The sequence below is a fragment of the Ictalurus furcatus genome, chromosome 26 (assembly GCF_023375685.1).
Source record: "Ictalurus furcatus strain D&B chromosome 26, Billie_1.0, whole genome shotgun sequence".
NCBI lineage: Eukaryota > Metazoa > Chordata > Actinopteri > Siluriformes > Ictaluridae > Ictalurus > Ictalurus furcatus.
The window spans coordinates 19,558,549-19,577,098 of NC_071280.1; the positions used below are offsets into that span (position 1 = coordinate 19,558,549).

Consider the following 18,550-nt stretch of genomic DNA (forward strand, 5'->3'; position numbering starts at 1 on the left):
GTGTTTCAGAGTGAGTTTTATTTTTTAAACATTTATGGAAGGAGTCTCCAGTGTCAGTGCTTTGTAACAGTAAAGCTGTTACTATCTTAACTTTTCTGATATGGAAAAGTCTACATTTTTGCAGATTTTTTTTTTTGCCACCCAACGTGTGACCTGATTAAAAACATGATTAAAAAGATTTTCTGTAAATCTATAACACACTGGTGGCTTAGAAACAAAAAGACTGTGTGTGAAAGTAGCTTTACGTTGTGTTAGCGCTTTAATAAACTGCGCAGGCTCTCAAGTGGTACGACTGTCCAGCGCATACTGTCTCATTGGCGCCACAGCTGTCTATACCTGCTGTGATGATGTGGTGAGAAGGACAGGGTTAAGCTCGGATGGTTTCTAATACTCTTCTGGGTGTCAGAGGAAACATGTCACCCTCGCAGCTCGGTGGGATTCATGGTGAACTAACTGCTGGATGTTACTGATGAAACTGGGAGAAAAGTGGGTTTGGACGCATGTTCTGTTCTGGTTCTGTGATTCCGGTTAGAGAACATGTTGACGTTGTTCTTTCACAAGAAGTGTATAATACTGGTGATTTCACTGGCTGTGTTTCCACATCCCTCTTCCTTACCGTCAATCTACTGACTTTCTTCCAACATTTGCAGTGTCGCAATCACGGAGTTTCCAGTAAAATCTGAGTGTACACCATGTTTTTTTCCCCTTCTTATTCCTTAGATATCATTTATTATAGCTGTGTTTAACAGCTTAAAGTCAGAGTACCAAAAAATAAAGGTACAAGACTATCTGATTATGTCAAAAAGACTCTGATTATGTGTGTGTAGTCACAGAAGATAAACATGACTACGGAGAAATCCAAGAATGTGTTAAATTATCCACCAGGCCGGTGAGGTCATGGAATGGTATGGGAATTTCTTCAGGAATTTGCACACACACACACATGTTAGAAGGAGTTCTGGAGTCCAGCAGGGTTTAAAAGTGTGAGAGGATGAACCAGGAATCAGAGAAACACTGCAGGTAAGTTATATTTTTGTACTCATTTCTCCGTGGATCTACGAGGTCCTGAAATTGGCTTTAGGAACAAAATGTAGTTCTTTTTGAAATCCATGAATTTTTCTATGAAAATTGATCTGCTTCTGCAGATATGTTTACAAATATGCACATGTTTTCATACTGAACAAACATTAAACTTGCTTGAAATTGTTCTTTTATTCGTTGTCTAGGTCTAGAAGTTGAACCTCTGCTTCAGATTCAAGCTAAAATGATTGTAAGTCATAGTAGTGTGAGTTAATGGGACTTTCTTTCTTTTTTATGTATATAATTTAATACATTCTTTCAGTTCACTATTTGTTGGATGTTATTATTATTATTATTATTATTATTATTATATTATTTGGGTGATACTTTGCTAAGAAATCACACATTGTGGCCATAAACCCGGACGACTGGTCTTGTCTTTTAATCTTGAAGAGCTTTCTATATGTAGTTCTGCCCCTCAGAAGTCTATCAATATTTTCCTTTAATGTTTTCTACACGTAAACCGTATCATTGTGTGTTGTATCTCTTTTCCCCAGGGTGCTGTGGTTTCAGTGTTTTCAGTGTTCTGGACGCTCCTGCTCCCCCTGCTGGTTGGAAGTACTCCTATTTCTCAGGAGCTTTTTCCGACAGACTGCTCTGATGTATACGCTAACGGACAAACACTCAGTGGCGTGTACACAATCTACCCTACAGCGGACACACCTGTACAGGTGTACTGCGACATGGGATGTTTGGAAAGCAAAACAGAGGATGGGAACTGGACGGTATGTTAGAGATATTGGTTTTGGTGTCTTTTCTGGTGAGAGGTCATACTGCCTTTTGCTTCTGCTAAAGTTTTGAACATTACCTTCACACCAGGTGTTTCAGAGGAGAATGGATGGCAGTGTGAATTTCTACAGACCATGGGAACACTACAAGAAAGGGTTTGGGAACAAGTACGGAGAATACTGGCTAGGTGAGAAGCTACAGCAGTGAGTTGTTCTTTGGCTGTGAGAGAAATAATGAACAGATTCACTGTATTCTGAGCTGAAATGTTGGATAAATAAAAACGAACACTAAAAGCGCAAGAGATGAAAATCTGTTGAAATTGAATTTGGTCAAATTTGAAATGGACCCTGACGAAGCAATTGTTGGTATTAATTTTACACTTACCATACACTGACTGAGGTATTAATACTGTCTTATACGTCATGTGTGTATTGCTCACATCCTGACAGGATTGGAGAATCTCTACCAGCTCACACGGAACAGGAAATACGAGCTGAGGGTGGACCTGCAGGACTTTGATGGAGTTTCAGTTTACGCTCAGTATTCGTATTTCTCTGTCGAATCCGAAGCTGAAGGCTACAAACTCCACGTTAGCGGTTTTATCAATGGAGGCGCAGGTGAGAATGAGTAATCATAAACAGACTCAAATGGCAATGCTGGTTACATCCTTTAAAACTCTTAAAATTACATCCATGTAATGAAAATATTCATTTCTGGGACAACTTTGTAAGGCTTTTTAATGAATCTGGTAATTGTGTCCACAATCTGCAGGTGATTCTCTGGAGTTCAGCAATGGTCAGAAATTCTCCACCTTTGATAAAGACCAGGACTTGAATGAGGAGGGAAACTGCGCTAAATCCTACCTTGGCGCTTTTTGGTACAACAAGTGCCACCATGCTAACCCTAACGGGATATACCTGTGGGGACGTGACGCTACTCACTTTGCCATTGGAAATGTATGGTACCATTGGAAAGGCTACGATTATGGTTTGAAGTTCATCACTATGAAGATCAGACCTGTGTCGTAGACTCTTGCGCCCATGTGACACAATGATGAGTTTGATAGAGTCTGATACTGTCTTGTCATCTGTCGAGATAAAATATTGTCACTGTATTTTTTTTACCATATGATTTTGCAGAATTATATAAATTAAATATGTATATGTTTCTTTACTTGCTGGAGTCTGTGTCTTTCTTAAAGTTGTAGGAAAATAAGAATAAAAAAATAAGGAACATACTGAAATACAATTTCTTGCATGTAGTTATGTGGACAGCATGTTGCTTCTGCTTGTGGATAACGGCCCTGATGGTGCTTACTGGAGGATTGAGAAGTTTTGAAATACGTCTGTATCCGATTCCATCAATATGTTTCACAACAATAAGGTTGTGAAGGTCTTGGGAGAGCTCTTTGCTTTTACACATCATGAGAGGTTTCTTGTGTGACACCTTGGTAATGAAAAGCCTTTTTATAGACCATCAATTTACTAACCCAGCTGATATTAATTTACACAGGTAGGGGGTGTAATTACTTACGGATTTCAGCTGGTTCCTTGCCTTACCTTGCCATGGAGAACTGCTTTTTCTTAGCGTGTTCAATACTTTTTTCCCGTGTCATTCCACTTTATTACACATAATTTTATTTATGGACTTTAATGTTGTGAATTCTTTATATTCCCAGATTTCTTGAGCTAATACTGATGTCTGGTGAAAACTTCATGTGAATAACATTTGAAATAAATATATATATCCAATAACATTGGAAATATATTTACTGAAAAAAATGTTGACACGTTCAATACTTATTTGACAGCATCGCTGTGTGGATGGGTGGATTTACTTTACTGATCCATGAGAGGAAATTTGGGAAACGTGTCTATAAGTCCAGTAGATCTTTATTGTGTATATAGGTTCCTCTGCACTTGAACTACGTCCTTTCATTTGAAAACTGTAATAAATAAACATTAATAAATCTAATGTCTAGTATAACACCTTGATACTGTTTTAGTGGTCAGTACAGTGCATCCGGAAAGTATTCACAGCGCTTCACTTTCTCCACATTTTGTTATGTTACAGTCTTATTCCAAAAATGGATTCAATTCATTATTTTCCTCAAAATTCTATAAACAATACCCCATAATGACCACGTGAAAGAAGTTTGTTTGAAATCTTTGCAAATTTATTAAAAATAAAAACAAAAAAAGCACATGTACATAAGTATTCACACCCTTTGCTCAATACTTTGTTGAAGCACCTTTGTCACCAATTACAGCCTCGAGTCTTTTTGAGAATGATGCCACAAGCTTGGCACACCTATTTTTGGGCAGTTTCTCCCATTCTTCTTTGCAGAACCTTTCAAGCTCCATCGGGTTGGATGGGGAGCGTCGGTGCACAGCCAATTTCAGATCTCTCCAGAGATGTTCAATCAGGTTCAAGTCTGGGCTCTGGCTGGGCCACTCAAGGACATTCACAGAGTTGTCCTGTAGCCACTCCTACGTTATCTTGGCTGTGTGCTTAGGGTCATTGTCCTGTTGGAAGATGAACCTTCACCCCAGTCTGAGGTCCAGAGCGCTCTGGAGCAGGTTTTCATCAAGGATGTCTCTGTACATTGCTGCATTCATCTTTCCCTCGATCCTGACTAGTCTCCCAGTTCCTGCTGCTGAAAAACATCCCCACAGCATGCTGCTGCCACCACCATGCTTCACTGTAGGGATGGTATTGGCCAGGTGATGAGTGGTGCCTGGTTTCCTCCAGACATGACGCTTGCCATTCAGACCAAAGAGTTCAATCTTTGTTTTATCAGACCAGAGAATTTTGTTTCTCATGGTCTGAGAGTCCTTCAGGTGCCTTTTGGCAAACTCCAGGAAGGCTGTCATGTGCCTTTTACTGAGGAGTGGCTTCCGTCTGGCCACTCTACCATACAGGCCTGATTGGTGCAGTGCTGCAGAGATGGTTGTTCTTCTGGAAGGTTCTCCTCTCTCCACAGAGACACGCTGGAGCTCTGTCAGAGTGACCATCGGGTTTTTGGTCACCTCCCTGAATAAGGCCTTTCTCCCCCGATCGCTCAGTTTGGCCGGGCGGCCAGCTCTAGGAAGAGTCCTGCTGGTTCCAGACTTCTTCCATTTACGGATGATGGAGGCCACTGTGCTCATTGGGACCTTCAATGCTGCAGAAATGTTTCTGTACCCTTCCCCAGATCTGTGCCTCGATACAATCCTGTCTCGGAGGTCTACAGACAGTTCCGTGGACTTCATGGTTTGGTTTGTGCTCTGACATGCAGTGTTAACTGTGGGACCTTATATAGACAGGTGTGTGCCTTTCCAAATCATGTCCAATCAACTGAATTTACCACAGGTAGACTCCAGTCAAGCTGTAGAAACATCTCAAGGATGATCAGTGGAAACAGGATGCACCTGAGCTCTATTTTGAGTGGCATGGCAAAGGCTGTGAATACTTATGTACATATGCTTTGTTTGTTTTTTATTTTTAATAAATTTGCAAAGATTTCAAACAAACTTCTTTCACGTTGTCATTATGGGGTATTGTTTGTAGAATTTTGAGGAAAATAATGAATTGAATCCCTTTTGGAATAAGACTGTAACATAACACAATGTGGAAACAGTGAAGCGCTGTGAATACTTTCCGGATGCACTATATTTTCATGGCCAAGTTCCAGAGCACAGTCCGTCATCTGTAGTTCTGTTTCACAATCCTGTAACTGCTGCAGAGTAAATATTGAACAAGTGTGTCATATGTTTACAGATTCGAGTAGTCCAAACGTTTGGATTGCTCCACAGGTAAACTGATGTTATGTTCATATTTACTAGTTTGTGTTTAAGGTACAATAACAACCTTATATTATATTATTATTATACTCTTTAATCATAATAGGCAACACAGAATACTTGGATGTGTAAATTCTTTTTTTTTTAAATAAGGTTTGAACAAATCCAATACCAAGTCCATCCATAAGGTCATGGACCCGGTGACTGGAACTTCCTTCAGGAATTTCCATTTAGACACACATATGACGTAGTTCTAGTCGAGGTTTGGGAGTTCAGCAGGGTTTAAAAGTATGGCAGAACGAACCTCTGAAAAAGAGAGAAGCACCTTAGGTATGTTCTATTGTTATCTTTCATTTACATGTTCTTTTGAGCTGTACATCTTTGGGAACAAGAATATGAACTTAAAACATAAATATAATGGATAGTATGAGTAAAAAAGATCATGTTTTCTCAGAATGTACAGGGGTCTAGGGTCAAATCCACAATCTCTTTAGAATCGAGGCATCGTTTTCTTGGAAAAATGTCAGAGGAGACCAAAATGATTGTATGTCATAGTGTAATTACTGTATTTTAATTAGCTCTTGCTTTTATCTTTTTATTTAATCTCATTCAGTTCGCTGTGTCTGAAGGAAACATGTTGTATTTTTTTTAGTTTAAAAGTCATTGTTTTTATTTGTCTTTTTCTAGGACATGGTTTTTCCGTTGTCAGTGTTGTGTGTGCTCCCCCTGCTGGTTGGGAGTACTCCTGGTTCTCAGGAACTGTTTCCATCAGACTGCTCTGATGTCTACGCTAACGGACAAACACTCAGTGGAGTGTACACAATCTACCCTACAGCGGACACACCTGTCCAGGTGTACTGCGACATGGGATGTCTGGGAAACGTAGCAGAAGATGGGAACTGGACGGTAGGTTTAGATGTGTGTCTCCTTTACAGGAATTATATAGTTGCACTTTTTTACATACAATTTCTCTAACATTATTTCCATTTAAGTGAAATGTAATCCAGAGCAGTTTTGTGTGATAAACCCTCAGACCAAGCTCAAAATAAACACTAGTGCCTGTGATTGCGCTAAAGTGTTGAACGTTACCTTCACACCAGGTGTTTCAGAGAAGAATGGACGGCAGTGTGAACTTCTACAGACCATGGGGACACTACAAGAAAGGGTTTGGGAACAAGTACGGAGAATACTGGCTAGGTGAGAAACTACAGCACACTCACTGGGATTTAGGTACCGATAAGAAAGACAGACCTACTACATTCACAAATTTTATTAAAGTAGATTTAGAAACAAAAATATTAGACTGTTAGAAATGATGTATACAGTAGATGCCAGTTAAACACTTAACCTTTAAGTTATTGACTCAGGTGAGGGGTCACCTCTTCACCAGAAGCTTGTTGTGGATAAAAATGACATGAAATAAACACGAGGGAGACCTAGTATGAGTAATATGTAATTTTATTGAAAATTCACAGGACTGGTGGGTGCGTAATTGTGAGGAGAGCGGTAGGGGGAAGAAAATGGGGGGCGTCCTGGGGACATGGGATAGCCAGCAAGGGTGAAATAAGGAGAATACTGAGAGTACGGTGGACTGACAGGTGAGAAGAGGGAAGAATGGTCCATTTCCAGAGGGGGTGTTGTGAAGAACGTCAAGTAGCACCATGATGTCAGCAGTGAGATGCACGAGCTGATAGAGAGTGTTCAGATCCAAATCCAGCCCCTCCAGTAAAGGAGAGAAGGAAAAATGACGACGGGCACCTAGACACACAGAAGCGGTATTAGGCGGATATTGACGAATTGGATTTACACTTTAAGATTTTTAAGAGTAACACACTATGGTTTATTAGTCACAGAGAAATATAAGAGCTGAGGAGTGCAGGCTGAGAAACACACATATTCTCGTACAGTCAAGGGCGGGCGTACAGACATAACACACACAAAGGCCCCAACGCACACACACAACATTATGAGATAACAACATGAGACCAAGGTCTCTCTAAATTGTTTTCTCTCTCTCCCACGTTCAATCCTAATGGTAGTCAGAAACTCCTCTTTCAAAACATCACGGTAAATTTGATAAGCCTCTTTCAAAACATCATGGTAAATTTGATAAGCCTTTTTTTAAACATCATGGTAATGTAGATAAGCTCTTTTTAACCCTATTGGTATTGATATCATAGCCTTTCTGAAATATATTGGTTATCTACTGTGTAAATACAGTATAAATACTGGAGCTTGAGCTCCAGGTGTCAGATCACTTCTGAGAATTCTCATTGGTGTGGATTTCGTGAGGTGGAAATAAAATCTGGACCCTTGCTTCTTCTCACTCACGGCTGGTGTCTTTTTTTCCATCTCCAACTGGGTTCACAGATGTGAGTATTTGCTACTATGTTGAATTTTAAGTGTCTTTGGGTAATAGGCTAAATTTTCAGTGTTTAAGTGACGTTTTGTTAAATCCGGTGTAAATGATTTCATCATGACCGCTGCAGTCGACCTGCACATTTGATTCAAGCTCATAGGTCTATTTTTAACATTCAATTAAAATCCCCATATTTCATATAAATACTGTGGGGGTTTTTAAATATAATTTATTAGCACAGATACAGCAACGTAATTATTATCCATCCATCCCTTTTCTATACTGCTTAAAGTTTTTCTATTGTTTTATATTGAAAATGCCAAATGCTTAAGCTCAATGCTTCCCCCGTGCGGCCACACAGAGTAACACACTTTATTGTCTTTTTACTTTGTGAAATGGGGCATTTAATCTACCCTGTCTTTCTTTCTTTCTTTCTTTCTGTCTTTCTTTCTTTCTGTCTTTCGCATGGTTGGTTTTGCACTTTCACACTTTTCATTTCACACTTTATTTTTGTCTTTCTTTCTTTCTTTCTTTTGCTCTTTCTTTCTTTCTTTCAGCACTTGTGTACTACAAATAGCCACTGCGTTATATATAGTTTTGCATTTGAACCTGACTTTACATAAATATCTTTCATCATATGATATTGATTTTTACCCCCAGGATTAGAAAACATCTACCAACTCACACGTAAGAGGAAATATGAGCTGAAAGTGGACCTGCAGGACTTTGATGGAGTGTCGGTTTACGCTCGGTATTCTTCCTTCTCTATAGAATCTGAAGCTGATGGCTACAAACTCAATGTTAGTGGTTTCATCAATGGGGGTGCAGGTAAGGGAGAGTCAGAGATATCTCTGGATATCTCTACAGACAAGAAGGAGGATGAACGTTGAAATGCAATAATGTAATATAATACAGAGAGTCTGTAATGACAGCTTCTGCCATCTGCAGGTAATTCTATGGCGACAAACAACGGACAGAAATTCTCCACCTTTGATAAAGACCAGGACTCGAAAGCAGAGGGGAACTGTGCTAAATCCTACTTCGGGGGTTTTTGGTACAGTCAGTGCCACCATGCTAACCCTAACGGGATATACCTGTGGGGACGTGACAACACTTATTACGCCATCGGGAATGTCTGGAAACACTGGAGAGGCTATGATTATGGTCTCAAATACATCGCTATGAAGATCAGACCTGTGTCTGCAGCACAGCGATGACTTTCTCTTTATAATATCGCTATTGTTGATGGTGGAAGTGCTGGTGGTTTCTTCTCTCTCTCTCTCTCTCTCTATCATGAGAGGAGGCCCTGCAGCACATACACAGTGAGGTCATATGCTCACTACATAGGGTATAGCATAATCTGTAGTGCACTAGATGTCCAACAGCATGGAAACTGAGCCACAATCACAGAAAGGAAATTACTCCAATAATAAAAAAAACAACAACACTGAAAATCAACCTCAAGCATGCTGTATTTATTTATGTTGAGATTATAAAAAAAAAAATCCATAATACAAAAAAGGTGATTAGGAAGTCATTAGGATTCAATTCAACTTTACTGTCATTACACCAGTACAGCATAAAGCTATACTGTATGGCCAAAAGTATGTGGACACCTGTCCATCACACTCGTACGTGGTCCTTCCCCAAACTGTCACCACAATGTCTGAAGCACATAATTATATAGAACGTCTCTGTACACTGTAGTATTAAAGTTTCCCTTCACTGGAACTAAGGATCCCAAACCCTGTTCCATCATGACACACTGTGCACAAAGCGAGCTCCATGAAGATGTGGTGTGTGAAGGTTGGAAGAAGGTAGAAGAACTCGAGTGATCCCCATAGCATCCTCACAGCCACGCCCCAAAATCCCCACAGCCACGCCCCAAAATCTAGGTTATTATAATAGCAAAGGTGGAATAAACATGGAATGGGATGTTCAACAAGCACATATGGGTGTGATGGTCAAGTGTCCACAAACTTTTGGCAAGTCTATCTCAGTGCTCTTTCCAATGACGCCTATAGTGTAAACACAACACAACCTTCTAAAGATTACTTACTACTTAGACTATTAATAACAGCTCACGCATTACTGCTTAGTAAATCATGATTATTGCAGCAGAATAAATAAACAAACAAACAAACAAACAAATAAATAAATAGTCCTGTCCTGGAAAAAATAACAGTGTGAGAAATCAGCTTATATTGTTGTTTTGGTTTTATGTAAAGCAGGTTTAATGTTATGGCCTTACTTAACTGCTTAAGATCCAAGTAAGTCAAAGTCTCAAGACCTGGGCTGGGTGTTGTAGTCAGGTTTATTACAAGGAAGTGTTCATGTTATGGCTTTGTTTATCAGTTTAAGGTCAAAGGATCTCAGTAATTTAGATGTTTATCAGGTAATACACAATATATGAGTGTATAACATCTGGTCAAAACAATAGGTCTTTGATGATCCAAAGTGAAAATATTTTGATTTTGGCCCAAGATCCAGGAACGTCCTTCAGACATTTTCCATAAATGGAATAATCAGGAGGTGTTTAGAAGCCCAACAAGGTTTATAAGTGTGGGAGTATGAACGCTTCAGATAGGATGCAGGAAGCAGCACAGGTAAGACTTTAGTTTTAATTTACAAGATCCGAACACACTGTTCTTCATCTGTGTGGTGAAGAAGATGGTTAACCTATTCTGTATTACTGCTCATAATCTATCATACTGTAAAACCCTCATACTTTTGTTTAGAAGAACAAACTATTAAAACAAATCACAAAGCAAAAACATACAGATTTTATATGTCAGAGATTAATATTAAATGGTTTATTTATTTAATTATGTTGCATTTACTCTTCTCAGGTACAGCAGTTGAATTTCTGCGTTAAAATCCAGCTGCTGTTTACATGAACTACTGGAGGATATTAAAATGATTGTAAGTTACGGTGTAAGTTTACTTTGCTTCTTATGTCATATTATGTGTTTGCACACGTTGGGCCTCGTTCATGAAACCTTCGTAAACATATGAGTAAATTCTTCTCTTCAGAGTCCTCAGATTCAGTTGTTAAAAATGTGTGTGTGTGTGTGTGTGTGTGTGTGTGTGTCTGTTAATAAATTCCAATTATTTGTAAATAAAGCATGTTATAATGCACACTCATTCACAATTAGCATAATCCCGCCCATGAATTACAACTGACATCCATATAATGATATCAACACATACGTGAGAATGACGATCTCAACATGTTGACCCAAAAGTTTATTCGGTTGCAGAAACAGAAATTTCAAATGTCAACCGTATCTTCCATGAGGTCACTGAACCGGTAACTGGACCCGGTCGGCCCGCCCCGCCCTGCGGTTCTAGCTGTGTAAAGAAGACCGTTAGACAAAATATCTGAATCTGTGTTGGCAATAAATGACACTTTAAAAGAAATAAACCCAAGCCTAAGAAATATGTGACGCCATTAAACATAAAAAATGAAGTTTAATAGTAAGAATAATAGTAATCTATAATAAAAAGGAAAACGTGGTTGTTTTCAAGCATTTTTGCTATGAATAATTTATTTTCACATTTAAATAATTAGTTAATTATCGTCCTCAGTTTCCTGAAAGAACACAAAATGTTCCAGCGTTTATGTGAGAACGGCTTTACGAAGTTTTTACACAAAAGATCGTTCTGCTTGTCTTTCATGAATGAGGCCCATTACGTTTATTTCAGTTTGCTCTACACACCAACTGTTTGATAAAGGTTTTATATTATAAGAGTGATCTTTTGTAAAATCAATCTTTGCAAAGTCAACAAGAGTTTCGTTTTGAAGTTGTTTTGCCAAATAGCTACCACGTTATTCCTCGAAAACACTGTAAAAACCGTTAACACGTTAAACCGCATGGTTTTTAGTCCACTCAGTTTGTTTGTCTTTTGGCCCAGGGTGCTGTGTTTTCGATGCTCTGGGTTCTACTGCTCCCCCTGCTGGTTGGGAGTATTTCTTTTTCCCAGGAACTGTTTCCAACAGACTGCGCTGATGTCTACACTAATGGACACACACTCAGTGGAGTGTACACCATCTACCCTGCAGGGGAAACACCTGTACAGGTGTACTGCGACATGGGCTGCTGGGGAAGCCAAACAGAGGACGGGAATTGGACGGTATGTTAGGAGCTCCGCTTTGGAAAAATGAGCTCATTTAGCTTACTTTTCCAAAATAGATTTTCTACTGAATATGTAAAATAATAATAATAATAATAATAATAATAATAATAATAATAATAATAATAGTACAATAAAATTAGTTAAATGTTTATAAATGTCAGTTTAAATTAAGCTCAGGCTAAAGGTATTGTTTCCTAAATTGGGCCTTTAGGCAATCTTACTTCAACGTGAGACGGATAACGGATGAGGGTCTATGTGCAGGAGATTAATAAACAATGACGCATTCAAAGTTAAAGTCGGGATCCAGTAGAATCCAATGTTCTTATAACAAGCCGGAGTCAAAACAACAGCCAGTGGAGATTTCAAGGCCAAAGAAGAATAATGCCAAACACAACACCAGGAAACTAGGTCAGGGTGATCAGGACAGACTTACACAATATGAGATATCATATGGAGTGGCTGAGGTTGTGGTAGAACTCCAGACAGTGTGGCCTCTGCTGGTGGGGAGGGGAAAAGTCCGTAGTCCTTGTCACACTTACAATATGTACCATTGCTTTGGGTTCCACTAAAGTGTTGAACATTACCTTCACACCAGGTGTTTCAGAGGAGAATGGATGGCAGTGTGAATTTCTACAGACCATGGGAACACTACAAGAAAGGGTTTGGGAACAAGTACGGAGAATACTGGCTAGGTGAGAAGCTACAGCAGTGAGTTGTTCTTTGGCTGTGAGAGAAATAATGAACAGATTCACTGTATTCTGAGCTGAAATGTTGGATAAATAAAAACGAACACTAAAAGCGCAAGAGATGAAAATCTGTTGAAATTGAATTTGGTCAAATTTGAAATGGACCCTGACGAAGCAATTGTTGGTATTAATTTTACACTTACCATACACTGACTGAGGTATTAATACTGTCTTATACGTCATGTGTGTATTGCTCACATCCTGACAGGATTGGAGAATCTCTACCAGCTCACACGGAACAGGAAATACGAGCTGAGGGTGGACCTGCAGGACTTTGATGGAGTTTCAGTTTACGCTCAGTATTCATATTTCTCTGTCGAATCCGAAGCTGAAGGCTACAAACTCCACGTTAGCGGTTTTATCAATGGAGGCGCAGGTGAGAATGAGTAATCATAAACAGACTCAAATGGCAATGCTGGTTACATCCTTTAAAACTCTTAAAATTACATCCATGTAATGAAAATATTCATTTCTGGGCAATTTTGTAAGGCTTTTTAATGAATCTGGTAATTGTGTCCACAATCTGCAGGTGATTCTCTGGAGTTCAGCAATGGTCAGAAATTCTCCACCTTTGATAAAGACCAGGACTTGAATGAGGAGGGAAACTGCGCTAAATCCTACCTTGGCGCTTTTTGGTACAACAAGTGCCACCATGCTAACCCTAACGGGATATACCTGTGGGGACGTGACGCTACTCACTTTGCCATTGGAAATGTATGGTACCATTGGAAAGGCTACGATTATGGTTTGAAGTTCATCACTATGAAGATCAGACCTGTGTCGTAGACTCTTGCGCCCATGTGAAACAACGATGAGTTTGATAGAGTCTGATACTGTCTTGTCATCTGTCGAGATAAAATATTGTCACTGTATTTTTTTTTACCATATGATTTTGCAGAATTATATAAATTAAATATGTATATGTTTCTTTACTTGCTGGAGTCTGTGTCTTTCTTAAAGTTGTAGGAAAATAAGAATAAGAAAATAAGGACATAAACTACTGATGATGGATATATACATTTACAGATACAGAATATAGCTCAGTGCTTATTTCACATTTAGGAGCATACTGAAATACAATTTCTTAAGTGGACAGCACATTAGTTAGAGATAACAAGGTTAGCAAGCTAACCAATGAGCTCCAGCTAGTAGCCACAGTGTTCCGAATGGCCCCAAATAATATGAAACCCCATTGAACACCTTTGGGATGATCTGGAACGCCGACTGCACCCCACACCTCCACACCAACATCAGTTCATTTCACTAATGCTCTTGTAGCTGAATGAACACAAATCCCCACAGCCACGCCCCAAAATCCAGTGGAAAGCCTTCCCAGAAGAGTGGAGTGCATTATAACAAGAAAAGGAGAATAAATCTGGAATGGGATGTTCAACAACACATATGTAATGTGGGAATACTGGGAATGATGGAGATACTTGGAGGGGCATGACTGGAAAGAGTCATGATGAGATTGTCAATAAACAAAATAAAACAAAATAAATACACTTGGATAATGTACCAGAGAACCCTGGCCCAACAGTCAGTGATCGTATCACGTGAGTATAGATGGATGGGTAGATTTACTTTATTGATCCATGAGAGGAAATTTGGGAAACGTGTCTATAAGTCCAGTAGATCTTTATTGTGTATATAGGTTCCTCTGCACTTGAACTACATCCTTTCATTTGAAAACTGTAATAAATAAACATTAATAAATCTAATGTCTAGTATAACACCTTGATACTGTTTTAGTGGTCAGTATTTTCATGGCCAAGTTCCAGAGCACAGTCCGTCATCTGTAGTTCTGTTTCACAATCCTGTAACTGCTGCACAGTAAATATTGAACAAGTGTGTCATATGTTTACAGATTCGAGTAGTCCAAACGTTTGGATCGCTCCACAGGTAAACTGATGTTATGTTCATATTTACTAGTTTGTGTTTAAGGTACAATAACAACCTTATATTATATTATTATTATACTCTTTAATCATAATAGGCAACACAGAATACTTGGATGTGTAAATTCTTTTTTTTTTTAAATAAGGTTTGAACAAATCCAATACCAAGTCCATCCATAAGGTCATGGACCCGGTGACTGGAACTTCCTTCAGGAATTTCCATTTAGACACACATATGACGTAGTTCTAGTCGAGGTTTGGGAGTTCAGCAGGGTTTAAAAGTATGGCAGAACGAACCTCTGAAAAAGAGAGAAGCACCTTAGGTATGTTCTATTGTTATCTTTCATTTACATGTTCTTTTGAGCTGTACATCTTTGGGAACAAGAATATGAACTTAAAACATAAATATAATGGATAGTATGAGTAAAAAAGATCATGTTTTCTCAGAATGTACAGGGGTCTAGGGTCAAATCCATAATCTCTTTAGAATCGAGGCATCGTTTTCTTGGAAAAATGTCAGAGGAGACCAAAATGATTGTATGTCATAGTGTAATTACTGTATTTTAATTAGCTCTTGCTTTTATCTTTTTATTTAATCTCATTCAGTTCGCTGTGTCTGAAGGAAACATGTTGTATTTTTTTTAGTTTAAAAGTCATTGTTTTTATTTGTCTTTTTCTAGGACATGGTTTTTCCGTTGTCAGTGTTGTGTGTGCTCCCCCTGCTGGTTGGGAGTACTCCTGGTTCTCAGGAACTGTTTCCATCAGACTGCTCTGATGTCTACGCTAACGGACAAACACTCAGTGGAGTGTACACAATCTACCCTACAGCGGACACACCTGTCCAGGTGTACTGCGACATGGGATGTCTGGGAAACGTAGCAGAAGATGGGAACTGGACGGTAGGTTTAGATGTGTGTCTCCTTTACAGGAATTATATAGTTGCACTTTTTTACATACAATTTCTCTAACATTATTTCCATTTAAGTGAAATGTAATCCAGAGCAGTTTTGTGTGATAAACCCTCAGACCAAGCTCAAAATAAACACTAGTGCCTGTGATTGCGCTAAAGTGTTGAACGTTACCTTCACACCAGGTGTTTCAGAGAAGAATGGACGGCAGTGTGAACTTCTACAGACCATGGGGACACTACAAGAAAGGGTTTGGGAACAAGTACGGAGAATACTGGCTAGGTGAGAAACTACAGCACACTCACTGGGATTTAGGTACCGATAAGAAAGACAGACCTACTACATTCACAAATTTTATTAAAGTAGATTTAGAAACAAAAATATTAGACTGTTAGAAATGATGTATACAGTAGATGCCAGTTAAACACTTAACCTTTAAGTTATTGACTCAGGTGAGGGGTCACCTCTTCACCAGAAGCTTGTTGTGGATAAAAATGACATGAAATAAACACGAGGGAGACCTAGTATGAGTAATATGTAATTTTATTGAAAATTCACAGGACTGGTGGGTGCGTAATTGTGAGGAGAGCGGTAGGGGGAAGAAAATGGGGGGCGTCCTGGGGACATGGGATAGCCAGCAAGGGTGAAATAAGGAGAATACTGAGAGTACGGTGGACTGACAGGTGAGAAGAGGGAAGAATGGTCCATTTCCAGAGGGGGTGTTGTGAAGAACGTCAAGTAGCACCATGATGTCAGCAGTGAGATGCACGAGCTGATAGAGAGTGTTCAGATCCAAATCCAGCCCCTCCAGTAAAGGAGAGAAGGAAAAATGACGACGGGCACCTAGACACACAGAAGCGGTATTAGGCGGATATTGACGAATTGGATTTACACTTTAAGATTTTTAAGAGTAACACACTATGGTTTATTAGTCACAGAGAAATATAAGAGCTGAGGAGTGCAGGCTGAGAAACACACATATTCTCGTACAGTCAAGGGCGGGCGTACAGACATAACACACACAAAGGCCCCAACGCACACACACAACATTATGAGATAACAACATGAGACCAAGGTCTCTCTAAATTGTTTTCTCTCTCTCCCACGTTCAATCCTAATGGTAGTCAGAAACTCCTCTTTCAAAACATCACGGTAAATTTGATAAGCCTCTTTCAAAACATCATGGTAAATTTGATAAGCCTTTTTTTAAACATCATGGTAATGTAGATAAGCTCTTTTTAACCCTATTGGTATTGATATCATAGCCTTTCTGAAATATATTGGTTATCTACTGTGTAAATACAGTATAAATACTGGAGCTTGAGCTCCAGGTGTCAGATCACTTCTGAGAATTCTCATTGGTGTGGATTTCGTGAGGTGGAAATAAAATCTGGACCCTTGCTTCTTCTCACTCACGGCTGGTGTCTTTTTTTCCATCTCCAACTGGGTTCACAGATGTGAGTATTTGCTACTATGTTGAATTTTAAGTGTCTTTGGGTAATAGGCTAAATTTTCAGTGTTTAAGTGACGTTTTGTTAAATCCGGTGTAAATGATTTCATCATGACCGCTGCAGTCGACCTGCACATTTGATTCAAGCTCATAGGTCTATTTTTAACATTCAATTAAAATCCCCATATTTCATATAAATACTGTGGGGGTTTTTAAATATAATTTATTAGCACAGATACAGCAACGTAATTATTATCCATCCATCCCTTTTCTATACTGCTTAAAGTTTTTCTATTGTTTTATATTGAAAATGCCAAATGCTTAAGCTCAATGCTTCCCCCGTGCGGCCACACAGAGTAACACACTTTATTGTCTTTTTACTTTGTGAAATGGGGCATTTAATCTACCCTGTCTTTCTTTCTTTCTTTCTTTCTGTCTTTCTTTCTTTCTGTCTTTCGCATGGTTGGTTTTGCACTTTCACACTTTTCATTTCACACTTTATTTTTGTCTTTCTTTCTTTCTTTCTTTTGCTCTTTCTTTCTTTCTTTCAGCACTTGTGTACTACAAATAGCCACTGCGTTATATATAGTTTTGCATTTGAACCTGACTTTACATAAATATCTTTCATCATATGATATTGATTTTTACCCCCAGGATTAGAAAACATCTACCAACTCACACGTAAGAGGAAATATGAGCTGAAAGTGGACCTGCAGGACTTTGATGGAGTGTCGGTTTACGCTCGGTATTCTTCCTTCTCTATAGAATCTGAAGCTGATGGCTACAAACTCAATGTTAGTGGTTTCATCAATGGGGGTGCAGGTAAGGGAGAGTCAGAGATATCTCTGGATATCTCTACAGACAAGAAGGAGGATGAACGTTGAAATGCAATAATGTAATATAATACAGAGAGTCTGTAATGACAGCTTCTGCCATCTGCAGGTAATTCTATGGCGACAAACAACGGACAGAAATTCTCCACCTTTGATAAAGACCAGGACTCGAAAGCAGAGGGGAACTGTGCTAAATCCTACTTCGGGGGTTTTTGGTACAGTCAGTGCCACCATGCTAACCCTAACGGGATATACCTGTGGGGACGTGACAACACTTATTACGCCATCGGGAATGTCTGGAACCACTGGAGAGGCTATGATTATGGTCTCAAATACATCGCTATGAAGATCAGACCTGTGTCTGCAGCACAGCGATGACTTTCTCTTTATAATATCGCTATTGTTGATGGTGGAAGTGCTGGTGGTTTCTTCTCTCTCTCTCTCTCTCTCTATCATGAGAGGAGGCCCTGCAGCACATACACAGTGAGGTCATATGCTCACTACATAGGGTATAGCATAATCTGTAGTGCACTAGATGTCCAACAGCATGGAAACTGAGCCACAATCACAGAAAGGAAATTACTCCAATAATAAAAAAAACAACAACACTGAAAATCAACCTCAAGCA

The 18,550-nt window shown here is 39.2% G+C and overlaps 4 protein-coding genes across 9 annotated transcripts; all 4 read left to right on the forward strand.

Moving 5' to 3' along the window:
- The first annotated feature begins 778 nt into the window (after positions 1–778).
- On the forward strand, positions 779–2,982 carry LOC128602503 (microfibril-associated glycoprotein 4). The gene is made up of 6 exons (XM_053616363.1): positions 779–1,020; positions 1,227–1,270; positions 1,578–1,805; positions 1,900–1,996; positions 2,259–2,426; positions 2,581–2,982. Exons 2-6 carry the CDS (start codon positions 1,265–1,267, stop codon positions 2,835–2,837), a joined length of 756 nt encoding a protein of 251 aa, XP_053472338.1. The 5' UTR covers positions 779–1,020; positions 1,227–1,264; the 3' UTR covers positions 2,838–2,982.
- Positions 2,983–5,777: 2,795 nt separating this feature from the next.
- LOC128602496 (microfibril-associated glycoprotein 4) lies at positions 5,778–9,408 on the forward strand. 2 transcript variants are annotated; one of them, XM_053616350.1, is made up of 5 exons: positions 5,778–5,921; positions 6,279–6,497; positions 6,692–6,788; positions 8,611–8,778; positions 8,899–9,408. In XM_053616350.1, exons 2-5 carry the CDS (start codon positions 6,282–6,284, stop codon positions 9,165–9,167), a joined length of 750 nt encoding a protein of 249 aa, XP_053472325.1. In that variant the 5' UTR covers positions 5,778–5,921; positions 6,279–6,281; the 3' UTR covers positions 9,168–9,408. The 2 variants fall into 2 exon arrangements, with proteins under 2 accessions (XP_053472325.1, XP_053472324.1); XM_053616349.1 differs by lacking the exon at positions 5,778–5,921 and adding an exon at positions 5,960–6,135.
- A 140-nt stretch (positions 9,409–9,548) lies between these two features.
- On the forward strand, positions 9,549–13,781 carry LOC128602507 (microfibril-associated glycoprotein 4-like). 4 transcript variants are annotated; one of them, XM_053616367.1, is made up of 6 exons: positions 9,549–10,556; positions 10,800–10,872; positions 11,866–12,084; positions 12,683–12,779; positions 13,042–13,209; positions 13,363–13,781. In XM_053616367.1, the coding sequence occupies exons 2-6, from the start codon at positions 10,867–10,869 to the stop codon at positions 13,617–13,619; spliced, it is 747 nt and encodes a 248-aa protein (XP_053472342.1). In that variant the 5' UTR covers positions 9,549–10,556; positions 10,800–10,866; the 3' UTR covers positions 13,620–13,781. The 4 variants fall into 4 exon arrangements, with proteins under 4 accessions (XP_053472342.1, XP_053472341.1, XP_053472345.1 ...); XM_053616366.1 differs by having other exon boundaries at positions 9,549–10,872; XM_053616370.1 differs by lacking the exon at positions 11,866–12,084 and having other exon boundaries at positions 13,363–13,780.
- Positions 13,782–14,918: 1,137 nt separating this feature from the next.
- LOC128602495 (microfibril-associated glycoprotein 4) lies at positions 14,919–18,541 on the forward strand. 2 transcript variants are annotated; one of them, XM_053616348.1, is made up of 5 exons: positions 14,919–15,054; positions 15,412–15,630; positions 15,825–15,921; positions 17,744–17,911; positions 18,032–18,541. In XM_053616348.1, the coding sequence occupies exons 2-5, from the start codon at positions 15,415–15,417 to the stop codon at positions 18,298–18,300; spliced, it is 750 nt and encodes a 249-aa protein (XP_053472323.1). In that variant the 5' UTR covers positions 14,919–15,054; positions 15,412–15,414; the 3' UTR covers positions 18,301–18,541. The 2 variants fall into 2 exon arrangements, with proteins under 2 accessions (XP_053472323.1, XP_053472321.1); XM_053616346.1 differs by lacking the exon at positions 14,919–15,054 and adding an exon at positions 15,230–15,268.
- Positions 18,542–18,550: the final 9 nt, after the last annotated feature.

Excerpts from the sequence above, each read along its gene's own strand:
- LOC128602495 (XM_053616346.1), top strand. The coding sequence starts at position 15,245 with ATGTCAGAGGAGACCAAAATGATT. Across the intron at positions 15,269-15,411 it reads CAGAGGAGACCAAAATGATT|GACATGGTTTTTCCGTTGTC; the intron begins GTATGTCATAGT and ends GTCTTTTTCTAG. Across the intron at positions 15,631-15,824 it reads CAGAAGATGGGAACTGGACG|GTGTTTCAGAGAAGAATGGA; the intron begins GTAGGTTTAGAT and ends CCTTCACACCAG.
- LOC128602496 (XM_053616349.1), top strand. The coding sequence starts at position 6,034 with ATGTTTTCTCAGAATGTACAGGGGTCTAGGGTCAAATCCACAATCTCT. Across the intron at positions 6,498-6,691 it reads CAGAAGATGGGAACTGGACG|GTGTTTCAGAGAAGAATGGA; the intron begins GTAGGTTTAGAT and ends CCTTCACACCAG. Across the intron at positions 8,779-8,898 it reads TTTCATCAATGGGGGTGCAG|GTAATTCTATGGCGACAAAC; the intron begins GTAAGGGAGAGT and ends TGCCATCTGCAG.
- LOC128602503 (XM_053616363.1), top strand. Across the intron at positions 1,806-1,899 it reads CAGAGGATGGGAACTGGACG|GTGTTTCAGAGGAGAATGGA; the intron begins GTATGTTAGAGA and ends CCTTCACACCAG. Across the intron at positions 1,997-2,258 it reads GTACGGAGAATACTGGCTAG|GATTGGAGAATCTCTACCAG; the intron begins GTGAGAAGCTAC and ends ACATCCTGACAG.
- LOC128602507 (XM_053616366.1), top strand. Across the intron at positions 12,085-12,682 it reads CAGAGGACGGGAATTGGACG|GTGTTTCAGAGGAGAATGGA; the intron begins GTATGTTAGGAG and ends CCTTCACACCAG. Across the intron at positions 13,210-13,362 it reads TTTTATCAATGGAGGCGCAG|GTGATTCTCTGGAGTTCAGC; the intron begins GTGAGAATGAGT and ends CACAATCTGCAG.